The following is a 21,436-nucleotide window of genomic DNA, read 5'->3' on the forward strand; positions in this document are numbered from 1 at the left end:
TTCTTCATCCTTGATCTTTATGTCTCCCTGTACTGTTCCACAAAATTACCTCCAGGTTCTGTAAATTCTACTTCCTATATATCTCTGGATTCTGTTCTGTGTTCCCAGAAAACATTCCTTAGTTCAGTCATTCAGCACTTTTGTTCTAGATTATAACTATTGCTTCTTAACTGGGCTTTCTGCCTCCACTCTTGCTCTCAGTAGTTCCAGTTTTAAAATACAGACCTGATCATGGTGTTTCCTTGATTAAGGTCCTGTTTTCTCCAGCCCTTTCCTGCCCACAGAGGTTAGTTGATCCTCTCTGGTTCCCATGGTGCCCAGGGCTTACCAGCACTCTTCATACCTTGTTAAAATTGTTGCTGCCAAGAAATTGAGAACTCCTCGAGGGCAGAACCTTGTGATATTCTTATCGAATCACCAGTGCCTAGCATAATATATATGTTCAGTAGGCGTTTAGTATGAGATTTTTGAATGAATGTAATGAATGGGTTTTATGAGTTAATATGGAACAAATATTAGTTGAATGAAAGATGATCAGTTATGTTTGTGAAACCAAAGCAACTGATTTTATAGACCCTGTGTTACTTTTAAGGAACAGAGTTTGAAAATACCATGTTCCATTACAGGGTAAACCTGCTTTCTTCCTACTTAACATGTCACAAAACATTTTTTGAATGTAGATAAATGAGAATGTCATGAGAACCAGACTGTGAAACTAAGAGATTTGTTCCACAGGGGAAACCCCCATCAAAATATTAGGAGATACTTGATGCAGGCTGGCAGATAACAAAACCAGAAACTATTTCATATTATTCTTTTACTAACCCAATGTTAATTCTGTTTGTGTGTGTGTGTTTGTGCATGTGTGTGTGTGTGTTTGTGTGAAGTCCTGGGCATTGTTGTAGCCCCCTGAAAGGTATATTTTGGCAAAAATATAGCCTGGGAATGACCTGGTGACCCTTGTTTCCTCTTAGGGTGATCAGTCTGGCTGGGTGGTCCCAGTAAAAGGATATGCACTGGCAGTCACCCAGCATCAGCAGCTTGCTGAAATTGATATAAAACTCCAGGAACTCTCTGCAGCCTCCCCAGCAATTTCCAGCTTTTCTCCAAGACTTGAAAATCAGAATAATCAGGTATTTGAAGAACCCGTAGACTGTTCAAGTTAATGTGTGCTAAAGCTAGTTCACATAATTTTACAATCTGGTTGTTAACCAGTTGCTTTTTCCAGTGATCATAGTTTCCTAACAGTGTGTATATTCCTTCGATTACTTCCACTTTCTACTCACTTTTCTTTCATTTGGGTAATTTTCTGGGATGGGGTCACTGAGGAAATATTTATTTTAATATTATTGTATCTGTATGATTTAAGCTAAATCTCGATCATGATCAAGAGTGAGGGGAGGGAATAAAGCTGATATGGCACTCATGAGTCCTTTGAGAGCCTTATTTTTCTTTATTCCTCTGGCACTAGGTGTTAGCAGTGGCAGCCCTTTACTCCGCCACATTCTTTTCACTCGTTTAATTTAACATCAAGCAGTGAAGCTCATTATGTTGACTTCTTTCCTATGAGAGTTTTGAAATGAATTGTTTCTTCTCTCAGTAGTTCCCTCAAATATTCTTTTACAAAGCAGATGTGGTGGTTCATGCCTGTAATCCCAGCACTTTGGGAGGCCAAGGTGAGTGGATCACTTGAGGTCAGGAGTTCAAGACCAGCCTGGCCAACATGCAACATGATGAAACCCTATCTCTACTAAAAATACAAAAATTAGCTGGGTGTGGTGGTGCATGCTTGTACTCCCAGCTACTCGAGAGACTGAGGCAGGAGAATCACTTGAACCCGGGAGGCGGGAGGTTGCAGTGAGTTGAGATTGTGCCACTGTGCTCCAGCCTGGGCAACACAACGAGATTCCCTGTCAAAAAAAAAAAAAAAAAAAAAAAAAATCTGGTAGAAGGTGTGGCATATCAGAAAAGTAAATTTCTCCCCCACCCCTATATTTTAGTACTTCATGGAATCTGGTTTGGTTTGGGTGGTAGACTGAGGAGAAAATTTCTGATTGCATAAGAGATTAATAACTCTGTAGCAGCTTTGTGAAAGTTTTCACCAGATCATTTTCTCTACAATCGTAGATGGCTGTGATCTTTGTAGAACATCCAAAGATTTAAATATCAGTAGCCTATAGGTAATCCTTCTGATTTATAGTAAGCACCTTCTCTAAGCTGTCAGTCGAAGGTTAGGGATCTAGCTTCATGCCAGTTGAAGCAACCTGAGGGGAAAGGAGCAGTAGGAAGGTGTTCCAAGGAAACAGTTTTGTAACTGGTTGTATTTCTAAAGGACAGAACAGCTGCTTCTGATCCTTTAAACTGCAGTAGTGGTGCTGTTGTTCCCACTATCGATTTGAAATTCTGCAGTGGGATGAAAATATTTGGAAAACAGAGATAATTGGAATCTTTGTCCTCACTTGAATGTGTCCCAGGACTTTGTTTTTTATTTTATTTTATTTTATTTTATTTTATTTTATTTTATTTTAAGATGGAGTCTTGCTCTGTCACCAGGCTGGAGTGTAGTGGTACAATCTCAGCTCACTGCAACCTCCACGTCCCAGGTTCAAGCGATTCTCCTGCCTCAGCCTCCCGAGTAGCTGGGACTACAGGTGCCCGCCACCACGCCCGGCTAATTTTTGTATTTTTAGTAGAGATGGGGTTTCACCATGTTGGTCAGGATGGTCTCTGTCTCCTGACCTCGTGATCCACCTGCCTTGGCCTCCCAAAGTGCTGGGATTACAGGCGTGAGCCACCGTGCCTGGCCATATCTCAGGAATTTGACATGAGTTAGGCTAGTTTATTTATGTTACTGAATTCTATTTTTCAAAAAGGAGGAACCCTACATAGAATAATAAAATGTTTCAGAGATACTCTTTGTTCTTTTCATGTTTCAGTTTATTTTTGTTGTTGTTGTTAGATTTCAAGGGTAGCTGAAATCTCAGAGCTGAACTATGGTCTTAAATATAGAAAATGTGTTTTTCATGACTGTCAAATGAAGTGAAGTCTGTGAAGTCCGAGGCACTGATAGAGCCATCCAAAAGGTGCATTTTTGGCAAGAATATAGCATGGGAATGACCTGGTGACCCTTGTTTCCTCCTCTTCTTGAAAGAGACAGAGAATTCAGAGCTTTGTTGGGCCATTAGGATTTCAAATAAAAAGCATGAATATGGTCCCATTTTCTCATCATCAACAAAATCACATTTTCAGAGTTCACATTTATGGTTCAGATAAGATATTTTAAAAATAATGAAAGGGAAAACTAGTACATTACATTTTTGTTACATACTGAGATTATGTGTTTTTATGTGAAACAACATATATTTGGAAAGAAAAGGGAAAACAACATTTTGGGATTCCCATTGGATGTAGAAACAAAAATGTAGTTGTTAAAAAGAAATAATTTATGCTTTTTGCATGTAAAAGAAAAAAGAATATCTTTTGAGCTTTTGTTCAATTTCCCTTTGGCATTTCTTCATTTCTAACTAAAACCAGCATTGCACATTGAATTTGCAAAGCAAAAATGCTAACATGGCAAAGTATTTTAAGGATATTATTTTTGGATTGGACTACTTTTTGTATAAGTACACTGTATCTTGAATAAACCCTGTGTATCTGTGTAGTTGATGAATGAGTTCCAATCAATTGCTAATCCACAAATATTCATAGTTCATATTCACTGTAACTCTTCTGCAAACCATTAACTCACCAGTAATTTTTCTACGTCCTCCTTAAGAATTTCTTTTAAGTGGAATATAAATTTCTGTTTTTGAACAATTGATTCAACACATACTGAGTGCTCCTGGATATAAGGAATTGTAGAGAACTTAAAGGTGAATCAGGCAAATAAAATACTTTGGAATCAGAAAGTCTCACTTCAGCCTGGGCACAGTGGCTCACGCCTGTAATCCCAGCACTTAGGGAGGCCGAGGTGGGCGAATCACGAGGTCAGGAGATCAAGAGCATCCTGGCTAACACGGTTAAACCCCGTCTCTACTAAAAATACAAAAGAAAATTAGCTAGGTGTGGTGGCGGGCACCTATAGTTCCAGGTACTTGGGAGGCTGAGGCAGCAGAATGGTGTGAACCTGGGAGGCAGAGCTTGCAGTGAGCCGAGATCGTGCCACTGTGCTCCAGCCTGAGCGACAGAGCAAGACTCCGTCCCAAAAAAAGAAAAATAAAAGAAAAAAAAAGATGGAAATTATCTGCACATGTATGCATACGTAACAAATCTGCACGTTGTGCACCTGTACCCTAGAACTTAAAGTATAATTAAAAAAAAAAGTCTCACCTCAAATTTGGCTCTAACATTTACTAGTTCTGTGGACTTGGGCACTAATTAGAAGCTCTCTAAACCTCGTTTTCCTTGTTTATAAAATAATAGTAATATTCTTTAGGGTTCTTGTAAAGAGTAGCTGAGTTAATATACATAAAGTGTTTAGCACAGTGACACAGAACTCAGCGAATTATATTATTATAAGTGACATAAAGAATGTATTTCTTTACGGGAGGTATTGAGTATATGTAGAAAACTGTGGACAAGACAGCACAGGCAAGTGCCATAGAAAGCTTTTTTTTCTTCAAGAGACAAGGTCTCACTCTGTCACCCAGACTGGAAGTACAGTGGTGCAATCATGGCTTGCTGCAGCCTTCACCTCCCGGGCCCAAGTGATCCTCCAACCTCACCCTCCCCAGAAGCTGGAACTACAGGTACACGCCATCACACCAGCTATTTTTTTTTTTATTTTTTGTAGAGATGTGGTCTCACTGTGTTGCCTAGGCTGGTCTTGAACTCCTGGCCTCAAGAGATTCACCTGCCTCAACCTCCCAAAATGCTGGGATTACAGGCGTGAGCCACCGTGCCCAGGCTCATAGAAGGCTATAAGTAAAGTGCTGTGGTGGTTCAGAGGGGAGGGAGAGAGCACATCCAAGGAATATCCAGAAAGTCTATTTCCATAAGTGAGGGGCAGGAGGAGGAAGAGGAACTAGGGAAGGAGGCAGAGGGACCAGAGACACAGAAGAAGGCCACCATTGTGTATCACGAGGCTGAAAACTGGTGGCTTACAGCAGCGGTCCCCAACCATTTTGGCATCAGGGTCTGGTTTCATGGAAGACAGTTCTTCCACGGACCCAGGGAGAGGGATGGGTTCGGGATGATTTAAACATGTTACATTTATTGTGTACTTTATTTCTATTATTATTACATTGTAATATATAACAAAATAATTATACAACTTACCATAATGTAGACTCAGTGGGAGCTCTGAGCTTGTTTTCCTGCGACTAGATGGTTCCATCCAGGGGTGATGGGAAACAGTGACAGATCATCAGGTATTAGATTCTCATAAGGAGTGTGCAGCCTAGATCCCTTGCATGTGCAGTTCATGATAGGGTTCACACTACTGTGAGAATCTGATGCCGCTGCTGATCTAACAGGAGGCAGAGCTCAGGTGGTGAGGCGAGTGAGGGGAGTGGCTGCAAATACAGATGAAGCTTTACTTGTGCCTGCCACTGACCTCCTGCTCTGGGGCCCGATTTCTAACAAGCCACCTACCAGAGCTGTCCATGGCCTGGGGGTCAGGAACTCCTGACCTACAGGAGAAATTAATCTCCCAGATGGGTCTCCTTTTGCTTACAAAGTGTTTAAAGATTTTTCTTAGTCAACATTTAAAAAATTAGGTGAATTCCTATAAAAATCCAAATTTCTAGTTCTCTCTTGAAAAATTCAAATTAGAAAATATGTCAGCATTAGACCTAAATTCTTGCTTGGCAATTACTGGATTGAGCTGAATAGCAACTGCTCTTTCTATGGGGCACAGATTCTCCAGTTTGCTGCAGTATCCACCACTTTATATTGCATGGCAGGCCCTGAGGCCCACTTCACGCATTTATGTTGCTTGTCCAGCCTTTGCAGAGATCATCAGTACATTTTTGAATGCCTGCTTATTTCGTGGGAGATACTGTAGTGGCTGATGTAGTGTCCAGACTAGTATGAAGCTTGATCTCTGACCTCAAGGTAGCTTGTAGGATACCAGAGGATGTGATGTAAGCATAGAACAAGTTGTGGAGTGACTGTGCAGTGAAACAGGAACCACCACCAGCTGGGCACTGATCGGATGAAAAGTACGGAAAGTGTATGCTGCGGGAGCACGGGGAAAAGAAGGGTTATTTGATGAAGGCATGATATTTTAAAAATTCCTTTGAAGATTTATTTTTGTTGGTCAAGAAAACAGTTTTCTGAACAAGCTGAAACATAGACTTTCTGACTTATCTGTGTATGGTAACTATAAGGTAGTAAGTTGGTATCCACATAGATTTAAGATGATAAATGTGGTTGGGTCAATGTGGTTGAGTTAGAATAGTTTGAGGAACTCTAGGAATGTGGCTCAGAGATGAAGGAGGTGTTGGTCTTTGGGAAAAGGGCAGATAAGAAGTCTTCTTCTCTTTACGGGCTCGCTGATTGTGATGTTCTCATATAGATGCTCTGGCCCAGCACTTAACTTTATGGCAATGTTTTAAAAGCGGCATTTGGCTTTTACGCATCTGATTTCCTTAGCATAAAACAAAGCATGTGGTCACGTCAAAAGAAAGAATGGCATATTACTGCTCTTTCTGTAATGTGAATAATATGTGGTTGCAGTTTTTACATCTGCTTTTTATTTTCATTTTGTCTTAGCAAGAGAACTAATTGAAGCAATTTTTTCTTAAGATCTGTGGTTTAACTGTGCATACTTTTCTGTATCCATCTCCTAACCCTCAACAAATCAGTTCGTTCTTTCCATGTATTGTAAATCCCATCATAAAACTGAGTGATGTTCTATAATTTAGTTACCATACTTCTTATTTGTAGATGTATTAGATTCCAGTTCTCTCCAGAAATATCTAAGATATAGGAGTTATGTAAGCATTCAGTTTCTTAAATCCTTAGCAACTGGATTCAATAATAACTTCTATTCCATTTGGCTCTTATATACAAGTACAGTTTATTCATCTCTCATGAAATCAGTTTTACTAAATCTAGAATTCCAGTTCACCATTAGTTTTTTTTTTTCTGATTGGGGAGGGCCTCAGAAATGGCTCTCCTTGACAGGCGGCATCACTGTGTTCTTAAACTAACTAGTTTAATTGAATATAAAGGTCCTCCTTAATTTGATTTATTTTCTTATTCTTAAAATATTGATTCAGTTGTACACAATTTGGTAAGCTCCAGAAAAAATTAGCAATCATTTGATTGAGGAAAATTGTAGTTTATATTGATCTCCTTTCTTGCCAAGATCATGCTATTATTGCTGACAGCAACAATTAATTTTTTTTTGGTCTCTTCCTGTCTCAATATTAGCTGAAGTTGAGGAAATACAGACCATTGTTTGACATGTAATTCTGAAAGATGTTTTATTATTGGGTCCAGGGATTTGTATAGTTCCAGTAATGGCCATGGACTCCACTTGACCCCAGATGTACTTAAAGTTTTGGTTGAGGGCAGGAATTTAGGATTTTTAAAATGTATGCTAGTTACAGGCACAGAAATCTTATTGACCATCTGTTCGTTTCCAAAACCCATAGAAGCCACAGGAGCATGGATTTATGGGTTTGAGGAACAAACAAGAAGTTACTTCAGAGCTCTTTACCTCCAGTGCCAATCTGTTAGATCTCCAGTTAAATCTGGGAAACTACCCTTGCCACCTCCATTTTACAGATTACTGTGAAGCTTATATTTCTTTGCTTCCCTCTGTTAAGCTTCTGATGTAGTCAAGGTTTCCTTCATTTTATGGCGTTATTCCAAGGTGATAAAAACAATCTGCCTGAAATATCTTTTTCTCTACTTTTGGTACTGCCAGGCACACGATCCATCTGATGACAGGAAATAGCAGGAGCCTATGGAAATGTATAGCATTATCTTGAAAACATAGGCCAAACTGGCTTTATTTAGACAGGTTTGTATTTTGCCAATCCTTAACGCATGCCTTATTTGCATATCAAATAACTTACGAAGCTGTGGGTAATTTCCTCTGTTTTTGACTTTTGAAAATGAGTTTATTTTGCTCCAAAGATCCCTTTTGGCCTACTCAACACCACACATACTTTTTCTAAGGATAAACTCAGAATCTCTTGGCAAGCAATTAGTCAAATCAACAAGTATCTATTGATCTTGGCCTCAGGGACAGTTCCCTTCTTGTGGCATATCGAGTACAGCTTTTATTGAATTCTCCATAAAAGCATTCCTGTATGACTCAGAAACACAGAAATGATATGTCGGTCAGAGAATCTGATTAAACATTTCTACTATGAGAAATCAAGATACTTCCCGATGATTACAAGGACAGACAGTCCTGGTTGGCACTTTGTTGTGAGAAAAGGATCTTTCCTGGCACCACAGAGCTTTTTGAGTTTGCAGCTGGGCAATTTCTGTCAGCATCAGTGGCTACCTTTCCTTGCCCCCTCTTGGCCTCTGCTTTCATCATACAATATTTTTCAAATATTTGAACTATACGGTTATGCTATTGGAGGCCATGACTGAAGAAAGCTGTTGTATATCCTTTGGGTCTAATTGTAGAGAATTACAGACTCATAAGCTATTAGAAGGGGAAATAACTTTCTCAGAAGTAATTGAGACCCAGAAAGAGGAGGTGACTTCCTTAAAAGTACACAGCTGATTGTTCCAGCAGAACTGAAGCTAGAATCCAGCCTTCGGGTCTATACCTCTTAGGTATGGAGAGTCACATTGTCAGAACAGAACAAAAATGGCCTTGGTAGAAAAATTTGTTAACAATAAAAAATTAGTGGCTCACGTCTGTAATCCCAGCACTTTGAGAGGCTGAGGCAGGAGGATCCCTTGAGCCCAGCAGTTCAAAATCAGGCTGGGCAACATAGTGACATCCATTCCTTCTTCATACACAAAAAATCAGCCAGGCAAGGTGGTGTGCGCCTGTAGTCCCAGCCACTTGAGAGGCTGAGGTGAGAGGATCGCTTGAGCCTGGGAGGACGAGGCTGCAGTGAGACGTGACTGCACCACTGCACTCCAGCCTGGCTGGCAGAATAAGACCGTGTCTCAAAAAAAAAAAAGGCCTGTCTGCTTATGAAATTGATACATGTTTATTGTAGGAAATTCAGGAACTACAAAAACAAGAAAAATAAGATTAAATAATCAGGATTTTTACCAAGTTAATTATTGTTAAATTTCCTTCCAGTCTATTTCTCTCTACACACACACACACTCACACACACACTCTATATATCAGTTAGAGTTTTTGACAAGAAACAAAAGGAATACCTAGCTTGTATTTTGAAGATAATTATATGAAGGGACTATTTATATAGCTTTAAAGGAGCTAACAGTGGATGTTGGGACACCAAGAGACTAGCCACAGTGGACAGGGGGAAGAAAAAGTGTGTGGGAGCTCAGCAAGAGCTGGAGCTGGGGGAGAAGAACTGGCCATCTGAAGTTGTAATAATAGAGGACATGAGCAAAGGGTTAGCCAACCCCAGCCCCCTCAGCATGAGCATTTGAGCTGTAGTTAGTTTCCTAACTCTGTTTCCTTGGCAGTCTGAGAAAAGTTGGAATGCCAAATACGTTAGGAGGCAACTTTGCTTATGCTTAAAATGATCCCTGGATTGGGAGAATTATAAAGACCTGATGGAGAAGCCATATTTTGGGCATCTCTCACTGCAGTGATTCTTGTGGCTGGGCACATTTCTTGCTGGGTCCCTGGACTCAGTGTGCCTGTGGGGGCATTTCAAGATATAATGGCTCCTGTAGGATAGGCGGATTTTAAGACAGGCAGCTTATAGCTGTTTTGCTCTTTATACCTATATTGTTTTGGCATGGACTGTAGCAAACACTCCCATTGAAAAGGGATACCTGATACTGCCCTGCTGTGTTTCCTGTTTTATATCCTTCTGAGTAGAGTGGCTCTAAGTGTGTCCTCTGTTAGTCTTTGAGCATGAACATGCAGTTGAATCTAAGAAAACTCAGCACATCTCAGGGATACATCACTGCCCAAACTGTGATGCAAAAGTATGGGGGGAAGGGGAAAAATACCCCAAGCTCTCTCTCCTTCTGTCCTCTACTCTCCTAGAACTCCTCTCCTTACTTTGACTAAACCTAACCGGAAGATGGAGCTCCAGGAGAAACGCTCTGATGGTCCCAGCTGTGGCAGGTACTCACCAGAGTTTATCATACTTCTATTGATGGACACCTGGGCTGTTTTCAGTTTTTAGCTGCCATGAACATTTGTGTACAAGGCTATAGTTACATATTTTAATTTCTCTTTGATAAATTCATAGGAGTTGAATTTTTGGGTCACAGGATCGACAAACATTTAACTTTTTAAGAAATGGCCTGTTTTGGCATGGTGGCTCACAATTGTAATCCCAGCACTTTGAGAGGCCAAGGTGGGTGGATCACAAGGTCAAGAGATCGAGACCATCCTGGCCAACATGGTGAAACCCTGTCTCTACTAAAAATACAAAACTTAGCCGGGCATGGTGGCGCATGCTTGTAATCTCAGTTACTCAGGAGGCTGAGGAAGGAGAATCTCTTGAACCCAGGAAGCAGAGGTTGCAGTGAGCGGGGATTGTGCCACTGCACTCCAACCTGGCAACACAGCGAGACTCCATCTCAAAAAAAAAAGAAAGGGCCTGTTTTTCAAAGTGGTTGTACCATTGTATAGTCCTGCAAACAATGTAAGAGAGTCCCTCTTGTTTCACACATTTCCAGCATTTGGTGTTCAGTTTTTCATCTGGGCCATGCTAGTGGTTATGTAGTAGTGTCTCGTTGTGGTTTAATTGAATTTCCCCAATGACTAATGATGTGGAGGAGGTTTTCATGTTCTTATTTGTCATGCACACAGCTTTTATGAAGTATCTGTGCAAGTCTTTATAGAATTTGATTGTCATTTGATTGATTGTTATTGTCTATTTGATTATTTTTATTATCGAGTTGTAGGAGTTCCTTATGTGTTCTGGATACAAGTCCTCTGTCAGATATGTGTGTTATGATCATTGTCTCTCAGTTAGTGGTTTATTCATTTTCTCAATGGTGGCTTTGATTAAGCAACATTTAAAAATGTTGTTAAGTCCAACTTATAATTTATTTCTTTTTGTTCCTTCTCTTTGCTTGCCCTAAGATTTAGAAAAAATCCTAGTTGTAGATTATTAAAATAATTTCAATTTAAAAATGAAATCCAGGGTGCTTTTCAGATTACCATGTGTCCTGCTTCATAGCAGGTGTGTCTTCATAAAAGTTTATAAAATGCTGACTGCTTAGCATTGCAAAGAGACCTTGATACCATTTTTTCCAAACTCCTCCCTAACATTAGATTTCCTTTAAAAATATTTCTGATAATAATTCAGCCTCTAGATGTATATTAGACTGTTCTCTCACTGCTATAAAGAAATACCTGAGAATGAATAATTTATAAAGAAAAGAGGTTTAATTGGCTCACGGTTCTGCAGGCTGTACAAGAGGCATAGCAGCTTCTGCTTTTGGGGAAGCCTCAGGAAACTTACAATCATGGCAGAAGGTGAAGGGGAAGCAGGCACTTCTTACATGGCCAGAGCAAGAGGAAGAGAGAGAGAAGAGGGAGGTGATACACACTTCTAAACAACCAGACCTCGTGGTAACTCACTCACAATCACGAAAACAGCACTGAGGGTATGGTGCTAACCCATTCATGAGAACTCCACCCCCATGACCCAGTCACCTCCCACCAGGCGCCACCTCCAACGCTGGGGATTACAATTTGACATGAGATTTGGTAGGGACACAGAGCCAAACCATATCAGGATGCTTCTAGAGATTGAAAGCTACCAGAAGTGAGAAATGAAGCCAAATATAAAATAATCACTTCTTGAAATTGACACACTCTTTTAATAATTTGCTAAGTAGAATTGTATGCAATAAAAATTGGGTTCCTTTCCTGCTTTTTGTATGTACAATTGGACCTTTACCTCCTAAAATGGAAAGACTTTAAAGCATTATAAAATATTGTTTTGAAGGGAAGAAATATTGTTCGAGAAGCAAAGCTAACCCTCAAGGCTCAGTTGCTTTGAGGTTGGTATGTGACAGCACATTTCCAGCCTGGAAATGATGTTTTTTTTTTTTTCTTAATTAGGAACCTGACCTTGATGGTGAAAAAAATATGGAAGTAACTCCAGGAGAAAAGGTACTCAGGAACACCAAAGAGCAACGGGATCTGCGTATTCGGCTGAGAGAGATTGATGAAAAGCTGAGAATGATGAAGGAAAATGTGGTAAGTCTTTCTTTTTTTTAAATTAACTTTTTTTTAGACAAAAATAGAGTTGGGGTCTCTCTATGTTGCCCAGGCTGGTCTCGAACTCCTGGGCTCAAGTGACCTGCCCCACTCAGCCTCCCAAAGTGCTAGGATTCCAGGTGTGGGCCACCACACCTGACCATCTCTCTTATTTAAAGATGGTATAACCAAAACTTGTACCAAAAAAGGTTTCAGTCTCTTTTGACTATTTTATGACTCTTCTCATGTGTTAAATCAGCCATGTGAATTTGTCAGTCACAATGTGAATAAAAGCTAAACATATAATTCATAGGACTTTGATATTATTCTGAATTTAAGCAATTTATATAATATAAAACATTAATTTAAATAACATAAAGCATATTCTGACTTCAGATAGTGTGTAAGATACTTCGGATAGTGTGTAAGATACTATCTGAAGTCAGAATAATTATCCTTAATCCTAATATTCTGACAGTGACACAAATACTCATTTTTTTGTGGAAAAATTTGGTAGTTCTCCCTAAAATCATCCTTCTGTTTTGAACTTATAGCTTAAATTCTCTCACTTTTTGTTTGTAATTACTAATATATTATTAGTAATTAATGAATTTTAATGCATTCCAAGTCTTTCTTGGCCTACTTCATGTTTTTCTTGCTCAACATGAAGACATGTCATTACTGATGAGTGAAAACTCTTAGAGCAACCCAGTTGTGAGCTGGTTGATACTCTGAACCTGTTAGAAATGCTCTATCGTATTATGATTTTCCAGCTACCTACAGCATGTTTTTAGCTGGATACCTGGATTTTCCCTAAAATTAAACATGTCAAGGCTGAGCTTGTGACTGTGGTCTTGTGGTAATTACCTGCAGTAACCCCTTTTGGTTTCCTGCTAAATTCTGTCATCTTGGGTGATCTTCAAGCCTCTTTGAGTTTTAAACAATGTGACTAATTTGTTGCCAAATCCTTCCTGAGTTTCTTATGACTCAAAGTCTTTTTTTTTTCTGTCCCTACTTTTATCACCCTTCTCTCAGTGTTGTCACCTCATGCCTTAGCCACTTATAACCTGGTTTTTGTAGGATTTCTTGTTTCCAGTCACTCCCTCTGTCATTATTCCACTTAATATACTGCACTGTGGAGTAAACATCAGGTGAGTGATTTTAAAATATGCTCCCCTTCAGAGCCCCTGAGTGTGTGTCACAATCCCGTCTTCACACCTTAATGGTCAAGCCCAGCTGAACTGCCCTCACTGCCCGCAGGCCACAGATAGCAGCACTGACACAGAGCCTGATGGAGATCAGGGTCACCTCATGAGAGTTGGCAGCAGATCTAAAGGGAATGAATACATGGTGCTTCTTTTAGAGCTCATTTTTATTTGCTTTGCATGGAGAATCTCACGGGTGTTATATTTCAGGGAGACCTCTGTTTCCATTTTCAGAGAGATTTCCCTGATTCTGTTGATGGGATGAAGTAGAAGAAGTAGGAATGGGCCGGGGGCAGTGGCTCACTCCTGTAATCCCAGCACTTTGGGAGGCCGAGGTGGGCGGATTGCCTGAACTCAGGAGTTCGCGACCAGCCTGGGTAACAAGGTGAAACCCCGTCTCTGCTAAAATCCAAAAAAAATTAGATTGGTGTGGCGGCGTGCACCTGTAGTCCCAGTTACTTGGGAGGCTGAGGCAGGAGAACTGCTTGAACCCGGGAGGTGGAGGTTGCAGTGAGCCCGAGATTGCACAACTGCACTCCAGCCTGGGCGACAGAGTAAGACTCTGTCTCAAAAAAAAAAGAAGTAGGAATGGTAGGGAAGTGTAAGGGGGGCTCTTGGCCATTCATTGTAGTGGTAATGATGGTACATTGTAAATTCAATATGATAAATGAAATGTTTGTGGTTTGATTGGTTTTGAAAACTGTTGGTACTTCCTCTCACCCCATATCTGCCAATCCAAGGTAGGCTAAGCCTGTCACTCCCCATGATCCATTCTCCTGATTTCTCACTGCTGTGGTCTGGAGGTTTGTGTCCCCCCAGAATTCCTGTTGAAACCCTAATCCCCAAGGTGATGGGATTAGGAGGTGGAGAATTTGGGGAAGTGATTAGGTCATGTCAGTGAAACCCTTGTGAGTGAAATTAGTGCCTTTATAAAAGAGGTCCAAGGGAACTCATTTGCCCCTTTTACCGTGTGAGGATGTAGTGAGAAGTCACCCCTATCAACAAGGAAATGGGCCCTTACTAGGCACCAAACCTGCCAGCTCTTTGATCTTGGACTTCCCAGCTTCTAGAACTGTGAGAAATAAGTTTCTGTTGTTTATAAACCACCCAAAATACCATTATTTTGTTGCCCAAACAGACTAAGACACTGGCCATTTATCACATACCTTGAACCTGTACCTGTTCTTTTCTACCACGTCTCTACCATTATTTAATTTTTGGCTGAAAACCAGGATCCTTTAAGAAAGCGTATGTCATTCCACTGCCTTATGAAGTTTGGCTACACTTAAAGGGATATAATAAATGTCAAGAGTTGGTTGTTATCCAAGTGGAAAAGAATAATACATGAGTAGATAAGAGCAGTTATTGAATACCAACTATGAGCCAGGCACTGTCCCAAGTATTTTACAGATACTAAAGTGTTTAATCATCACAGCTGCTCCATAAGGTAAATACCAGTCCTCGTTTTGTAGATGAAGAAATGGAGCGAAAGAGAGATTGACTAATTCCTTAAGGTTATACGGCTAGTAAGTGGAGGAGATAGGATTCAAATGGTTAGCATTTAACAACTATGCTATTACTGCCTTTCTGGGACTTGCTTTTCTTTTCATGATTAATGTTGTTTTTTTGTTAATTAAAGTGTGATAAACTTGTTATAATCAGTAATATTCATGAGTGAAATGTTTGGGTTCCCCTATACAAATTTTATTTTCATAGTTTTGTCTTTTACAGTTAACACTTTCAGAGGCTGTTATCTGCATGATAAAGGCCCACGAATATTAATCTGTACTATGTTTTTTTTTTTTTTTTCTGAGAGTATCACTTCCGTTGCCCAAGTTGGAGTGCAGGTAATCCTCCCACCTCAGCCTCCTGAATAGCTGGGACTACAGGTGTGTGCCACCATGACCAGCTAATTTTTTTATATTTAGGAGAGGCAGGGGTTTACCTTGTTTCCCAGACTGATCTGTCACTCCTGAGCTCAAGCAATCTGCCCACCTTGGCCTCCCAGAGGGCTGGGATTACAGGCCTGAGCCACCACGTCTGGCCCTGTTTTATGTTTTCATTGCTTAGTGTAGATTCATAACTGTAGATTCCTAACTGAGTTCATAATTGTGGATTCCCATTGTGTACCATGTGACCTGTTGAGGGGAAGATACAGTGTGTTTCAAATTCTGAAAACGCACTGTACCTCATAGACGGCTAGATACTATTTCGACCGGGAATATGGAGACCTGAGTCCTTGTTTCAGTTTTGTTTATAGCCTGCTTTGTGACTTTGAATAAATTACATAGTTTCTCAGAGCAGGGGTCCCCCACCCCTGGACCAAGGACCAGGTACAGGGCTGCTCAGCAGGTGGTGAGCAGCAGGTGAGGGTGGCTTCATTTGTGTTTATAGCTACTCCCCATCTCTTGCTTTACCTGAGCTCTGCCTCCTGTCAGATCAGTGGCATTAGATTCTCATAGGAGCACGAGTCCTATTGTGAACTGCACACGCCAGAGGTCTAGGTTGCACATTCCTTGTGAAAATCTAATGCCTGATCATCTGAGGTGGGACAGTTTCATCCAAAAACCATACCCCTCCCCCACCCCTCCCCCTATTGACAAAAAGGTTGGGGACCACTGTCTGAGAGACTTCATTTCATTGCTTTAAAGTCAAGAGAGTAGTGCAAGATGACCTCTGTTCTTTTGCCAGAGATTGTTGGCACACTTACTTTTAATAAGAAGTGATGTTATTTTTAATATATAGTATCTAAAACTAGTTTGTGTGTTTCCTAAATATTTGGTATTAATTGGATTAAATCTTCTATTGAAAGTTACTTTTGGAATTTAGTAACACTTTTTAGGAGAATGCGAGATTGTCTTTTCTATATACAAAATTAGTCTACTGCCCTCCAACCAGAGAATGTGGTTTCTGAATGATAGGAAATGGCCAACTTTGCAGTTTTGCCTTATTCTGCCTCCTGCAATGGAACATCCTTTCAGGATTACTGGTGGAAGACGTAATCTGTGGCCATTGAATTGGTGATCTAAGGATCAAACCCATATCCTGTTTTAGGGATGGGAGAAGAAAGAGTGAGCTAAGGGGCAGTATAGGAGCCCTAGGGGGTACTGGAAATGCCTGCATCCAGGATTGATTTGTCAGTAAAGGCTGGAAAAGCAGCTTAATTCTGTGTTTCAGTGTTAGGCTGAGGCTGCTGATGCACATTTGTCTTGGTCAAGACTGGTTGAGGAAGTGGGATTTGATTTAGTCCGTAGGAGGTGGTAGTGTTGTTGGCATCAGTGGATTTAGCTATTAGGAGCTAGGGAAAGTAGACAATGAAATGAGGTTGAAGCTCACACACTTAATATGAAACTCAGTAGGCATCAGGGGCCTTGAAAAGCCACTCTGAGAGTGGAGGAAGGATGAGCCGTGGGTGCTGGAAGCAGCATGTGTGAAGCACATCTGTAGGATTTCCTTAGTGTGAGTTAGCCGTGTCATACAGCTGCTCTGGGACACATTAAGAGAGAAGTAAGCAAAATGGATCATCTGTAGATATTAGAGTGACCAAGATGAGGAAGAGATGTAAAACCAGGTCATATGAAGGATCGTTAATGGGGCTACATGTATTTATTTAGCCCAGCAAAGAAGAGACTAGTGCATGTGTGTTTTGTATGTGTTTGTTGGGGTAGGAGGGAAGGGGAGTGGTTTGGTAGAAAAATCACAGATGGTCACTTCCTAAAGAGATTTAAAGGGCTGACATGTTAAATGTTAATTTGATTCTTTATAGCAGAGGAGGAAAATGCATGGTGATTGGGAAGCCAAAAAGAGACATATTTCTGGTAAATATTGAGGAAGAAAGTTAGAATTATCTCATTGGAAATGGTCTGTCTGGGACTAAGTATTCAAACTAGACTGGAGTGACACTGGCTGGGTAGAGAGTGTTGAAGTATCATGGGGTGCCTGGATGGTTTAGGTGAGTGTCTCAGGCTGTAGGTGGTGAATAGGTGGAGGAGCTGCGTTTGAGCTCTTTTCACATGTCAGGGAGTTTGTGCTGAGCCACCTGCCGCTTGCCTAGTTGGTTCCCATGGGGTTAGGTGTAGTGGCTTTAGCTATGGATAGGAGTTTTTCCACCAGGTTACTTGTATGGAGACAACTTGGGATGTTCGAATGAAGAGATAATGGGAGTATCTGTTTTCATAGAATAGGCACCATAAGACAGCCCCCACAGACAGTCTCTCCATCATTTGCCATACAAGTGATGTCTGTCTCTGGTACTTCAAACCAGACAAAGAAGAGAGTAGTTTTCTGTTGGTTTGGGTGCTCTGCAGGCTTCTCTGCCCATCCAGTCTTCTAACCCCACTCTGCCCTAAATCACTTCCCCGGTCCTAGTATATAAGCTTTTTATAGGGGGCATGGTGGTTAAAGGTCAGACTGCTTGGGGTTTGAATCTCAACTGTGCACTTAGTAGCTGTGTGACCTTGGCGGGTCCCCTGAGCCCTCTGTGCTTCAGTTCGTTAATCTGTAGAATGGAGATAATTACAATTACTCTAACACTCACCTCATAGGGCTGTTACGAAGTTTAAATTAGTATATGTAAGGTACTTAGAACAGGGTCTGGACATTTTAAGTGTGATATACATTTGTTTTGCTATTTTTATTATTAACATAATTAATATGACATTTACATAAGCTTGTTTCCAGGGGGGAAGGACGTCTTATGGAGGGCAACATTGAAGATGGAGGGGTAAGCCTTGGAGAAGAACCAGGGTACCCTTTTCCTTATTCAGGATGAAAGAAAGGAAGGGTGGGCCACGAAAGGCAGGCTGAGAGATGAAGAAAAGGTGTGAGAGGCCATGTTTGAATGTTCTCTACTTACCCTGTAAATTAGCGACCTCTCCATATGGTCAGAGTGGGAGGGTAGAGTGGGGATTGAAGAAGGGTAGGAAGGGACTGGAATAGAGCCAGTGAAAATAAGATAAAAGCAATGGTAAACAGTCAGGTAGCCCAGGGGAGGTTGGAAACCCTGCTGTGAAATGGAGCCAGCCAGCAAGGCTGAAGGGTTTCTCTGACAGCTCTCAGGAGTCCACGAAAGCTGGAGATGAGGGGTGATGAGTTGAGGCAAGGGTGAGGAGAGGTTGGGTGATTGCAATGGAAGACCAAGGTGGCAAAGGAACTGGTGGCAGATACCTATGGGGGCAAGGGAACTGGTGATGGTTACCTATGAGACCATAACTGAAAAAATGTAATATATATACCTCAGATATCAGCTGGGACCCTTTTGCCTTGCTTTAACCCAGTGTTATAACTTATTGTACTGACACAGACTAGAATACCATCTGCCTATCAAAAGAATGAGGTAAGTCTATGTGTCTTGAAAAGATGTCTGTGATTGAGCATTAAGGAAAAAGAGCCTGTTGCAGAAGATAGTGATCAGTGTGATACCATTTTAATAAAAAGAGTCATAGGAAAATCCTGGAACAATATACGTATACCAAATGCTTACCAGCAGTTACTTTTAGCAGGGATTGGGATGGATGGGGAGGCAAAGAAAGGAAATTAACTTTTTGTAACACACACTATTTAAAGGGAAAAGTGTGTTGGGATTATGGGTGATTTTTATATTATTATTGTGCTTTCCTTTATATCTCAGACTTCTGTAATATACATGTGTTGTGTCTATACAGAAATAAATTAATGTTTAAAAATGTGGAAAGCATCTATGTGTACAAGAGATCATTGCTTATTGTATCTCAGTAAATGGTTTTTATGTATTTAGAAAAATAGAGTGAGTCATCACAAGGAATAATATTCAGCCTTACCAGCAATTAAAATTCATATTCAGACAACTTGTAGGAACTATATACACCTGTTAGGCCAGCCAAAAGAATGACAAATATGATATCATTATGTGTCAGTAAGAGTGGTGTAAAGATTGGGACAGTGATATTTGGACATTATTGGTAGCTTTTTGAATGGTTTATTTTTTTTCCTGGAAAACAATTGGTCAATGAATGTAACAACAGCTATAATATGATTCATATTTTTGAGCTGTATAATTCTACTTTTCGGAATATTTTCAAAGTAATAATGCCCAAGGAAACCAACCAATGAACCAAACAAACAAAAAAGCCCCAGGAAATAAATGTTCTCAAAGAAGGGAATGTCAAAGCAACTTATATAATATTAACCCATTTAATACTATGGTAGGATGATAAAAATGACAAGGACCTGGACTTTGTCAATAGAAGACTTTTTGTTTTTTTTTTTGAGCCAAGTCTCGCTCTGTTGCCTAGGCTGGAGTGCAATGGCGTGATCTCGGCTCACTGCAACCTCTGCCTCCCAGGTTCAAGCGATTCTCCTTCCTTAGCCTTCTGAGTAGCGGGGACTACAGGCATGTGCCACCACACCCGGCTAATTTTTGTATTTTTAGTAGAGATGAGGTTTTGCCATGTTGGCCAGGCTAGTCTCGAACTCCTGACCTCAAGTGATCTGCTTGCGTTGGCCTCCCAAAGTGCTGGGATTACAGGCGTGAGCCACCGCACCAGGCTAATATAGGACTTCTAATTGAAAATATATGATACAAAACATAAAAATAAACATTTAAGATAGATTTTATCAACTGTGTTATATATGTATATTCATATATTGGTGCATATATACTAACAACCACCTGAAGGGAAATAGAATATGTGCTATAACTTACCTTTATTAGATAATTTTCACTTTCTATTAAATTGCCTTTATTTCTAAAGAAAGGGGAGCCATAATTGAGGCAATTTTATTATATCATTTTTTAATTTAAGGATATTTTAATCCATTAACATAATGATGGACTTTTTGAATAATTTAAATGAATAGCAACAATAATTCATTATTTGTCTCATTTTTCAGAGGTGTGAGTGTTCCATTGTGACAATAAAGATTTTTTGTTTTTTTTAAAAAAATAAAGAACATTTTTGACTTCTAGAGTTAGGTAAAAATACCTTTGATGAAGTTGCATAATGATCCTGTCTTTCACAAATCAAAAGAATTCCATTTTAAAAGTTTTTGCATTTTAAATAAAAAATCATCAATCTGACCTTATCCCATTGATCCCACTAATGATAAAATACTCTCAAAGATGTTTTGTTAGTATTGTTAGGAAAAACTTTCTCTCGTTCTAGTCATTCCAAATGCTTTGACCACACTTTTTAGGTCTTTTTTGTGTCTCTTTTTGATTCTCAGTTTGAACTTCATTCATTTACTCCATCATTTGAAGTCTCTACTATTTCTATCCACATTCTTTCTCTTTTCAGTTTCCTGGAAACCACTGAGCTTGGCCTTGTTTGGTGAACTGCATTGTCATTATTGCATCAAAATGTTAGCACTCTAAGCCCTGTTGCTGAGCACTGAGGATAAGAATGTGGCTCACAAAGGATGATAAATCCTCACATTCTGATTCTTATTTCGACATGCTCTTGTCACTTAACCTGATATAAGCATATATGAACCCCAGTCAGAAGACTGGAGTGCTCCTTCTGCTGAAAGAATGGGTTGGAAAGTCTACCTTCAATTGTTACACATGCTATAGATTCAGAATTCTCGAATGTGAGAGCTAAAGGGGCTTAGAGGTCATGTGGGGCAGTTCCATGGATTAGAAACCAAAGTCTTGAGCAGCTAAATGATTTTTCAGAAATAATCGAAGCCCAGCTCTTCTGACACCTCAATCTGTGAACATTTCAATAAATCCAACCTCTCTAAGTCACATCTGTATAGTTCAGCCAATTTTCAGCTAAGATTTGTGGCCACCCACAAATGTAGGCTTTATTCTAAAACCTTTAAGCTATTACCAACCGGATATTCATCTTTTCCAAATTCAGCACTACTCCAAACAGACCTGACATGTTTATGGTTAAACAGGAAGACCAGATAGTGTGCTTTGGTATTCATACATTAATGAAAGTCTGAATTGGAAAAATAGTTA

At 40.1% G+C, this 21,436-nt stretch overlaps 1 protein-coding gene across 9 annotated transcripts in view; it reads left to right on the forward strand.

Moving 5' to 3' along the window:
• LOC105492489 (fibrous sheath interacting protein 1) overlaps positions 1 to 21,436 on the forward strand; it is a 259,605-nt gene that overhangs the window by 57,055 nt on the left and 181,114 nt on the right. For 8 of the 9 annotated variants that reach the window (XR_011606159.1, XM_071067116.1, XM_071067117.1 and 5 more), the window contains exons 9-10: positions 975 to 1,133; positions 12,152 to 12,289. Coding sequence is in view for 8 of the 9 variants with exons in the window: in XM_071067116.1 (XP_070923217.1) it covers positions 975 to 1,133; positions 12,152 to 12,289 (297 nt within the window). In the remaining variant the exon portion in view is untranslated. The remainder of the gene's footprint in view (positions 1 to 974; positions 1,134 to 12,151; positions 12,290 to 21,436) is intronic. The other variant, XM_071067115.1, reaches the window with a different exon arrangement.

Source organism: Macaca nemestrina, chromosome 7 (genome assembly GCF_043159975.1).
Source record: "Macaca nemestrina isolate mMacNem1 chromosome 7, mMacNem.hap1, whole genome shotgun sequence".
Lineage (NCBI taxonomy): Eukaryota > Metazoa > Chordata > Mammalia > Primates > Cercopithecidae > Macaca > Macaca nemestrina.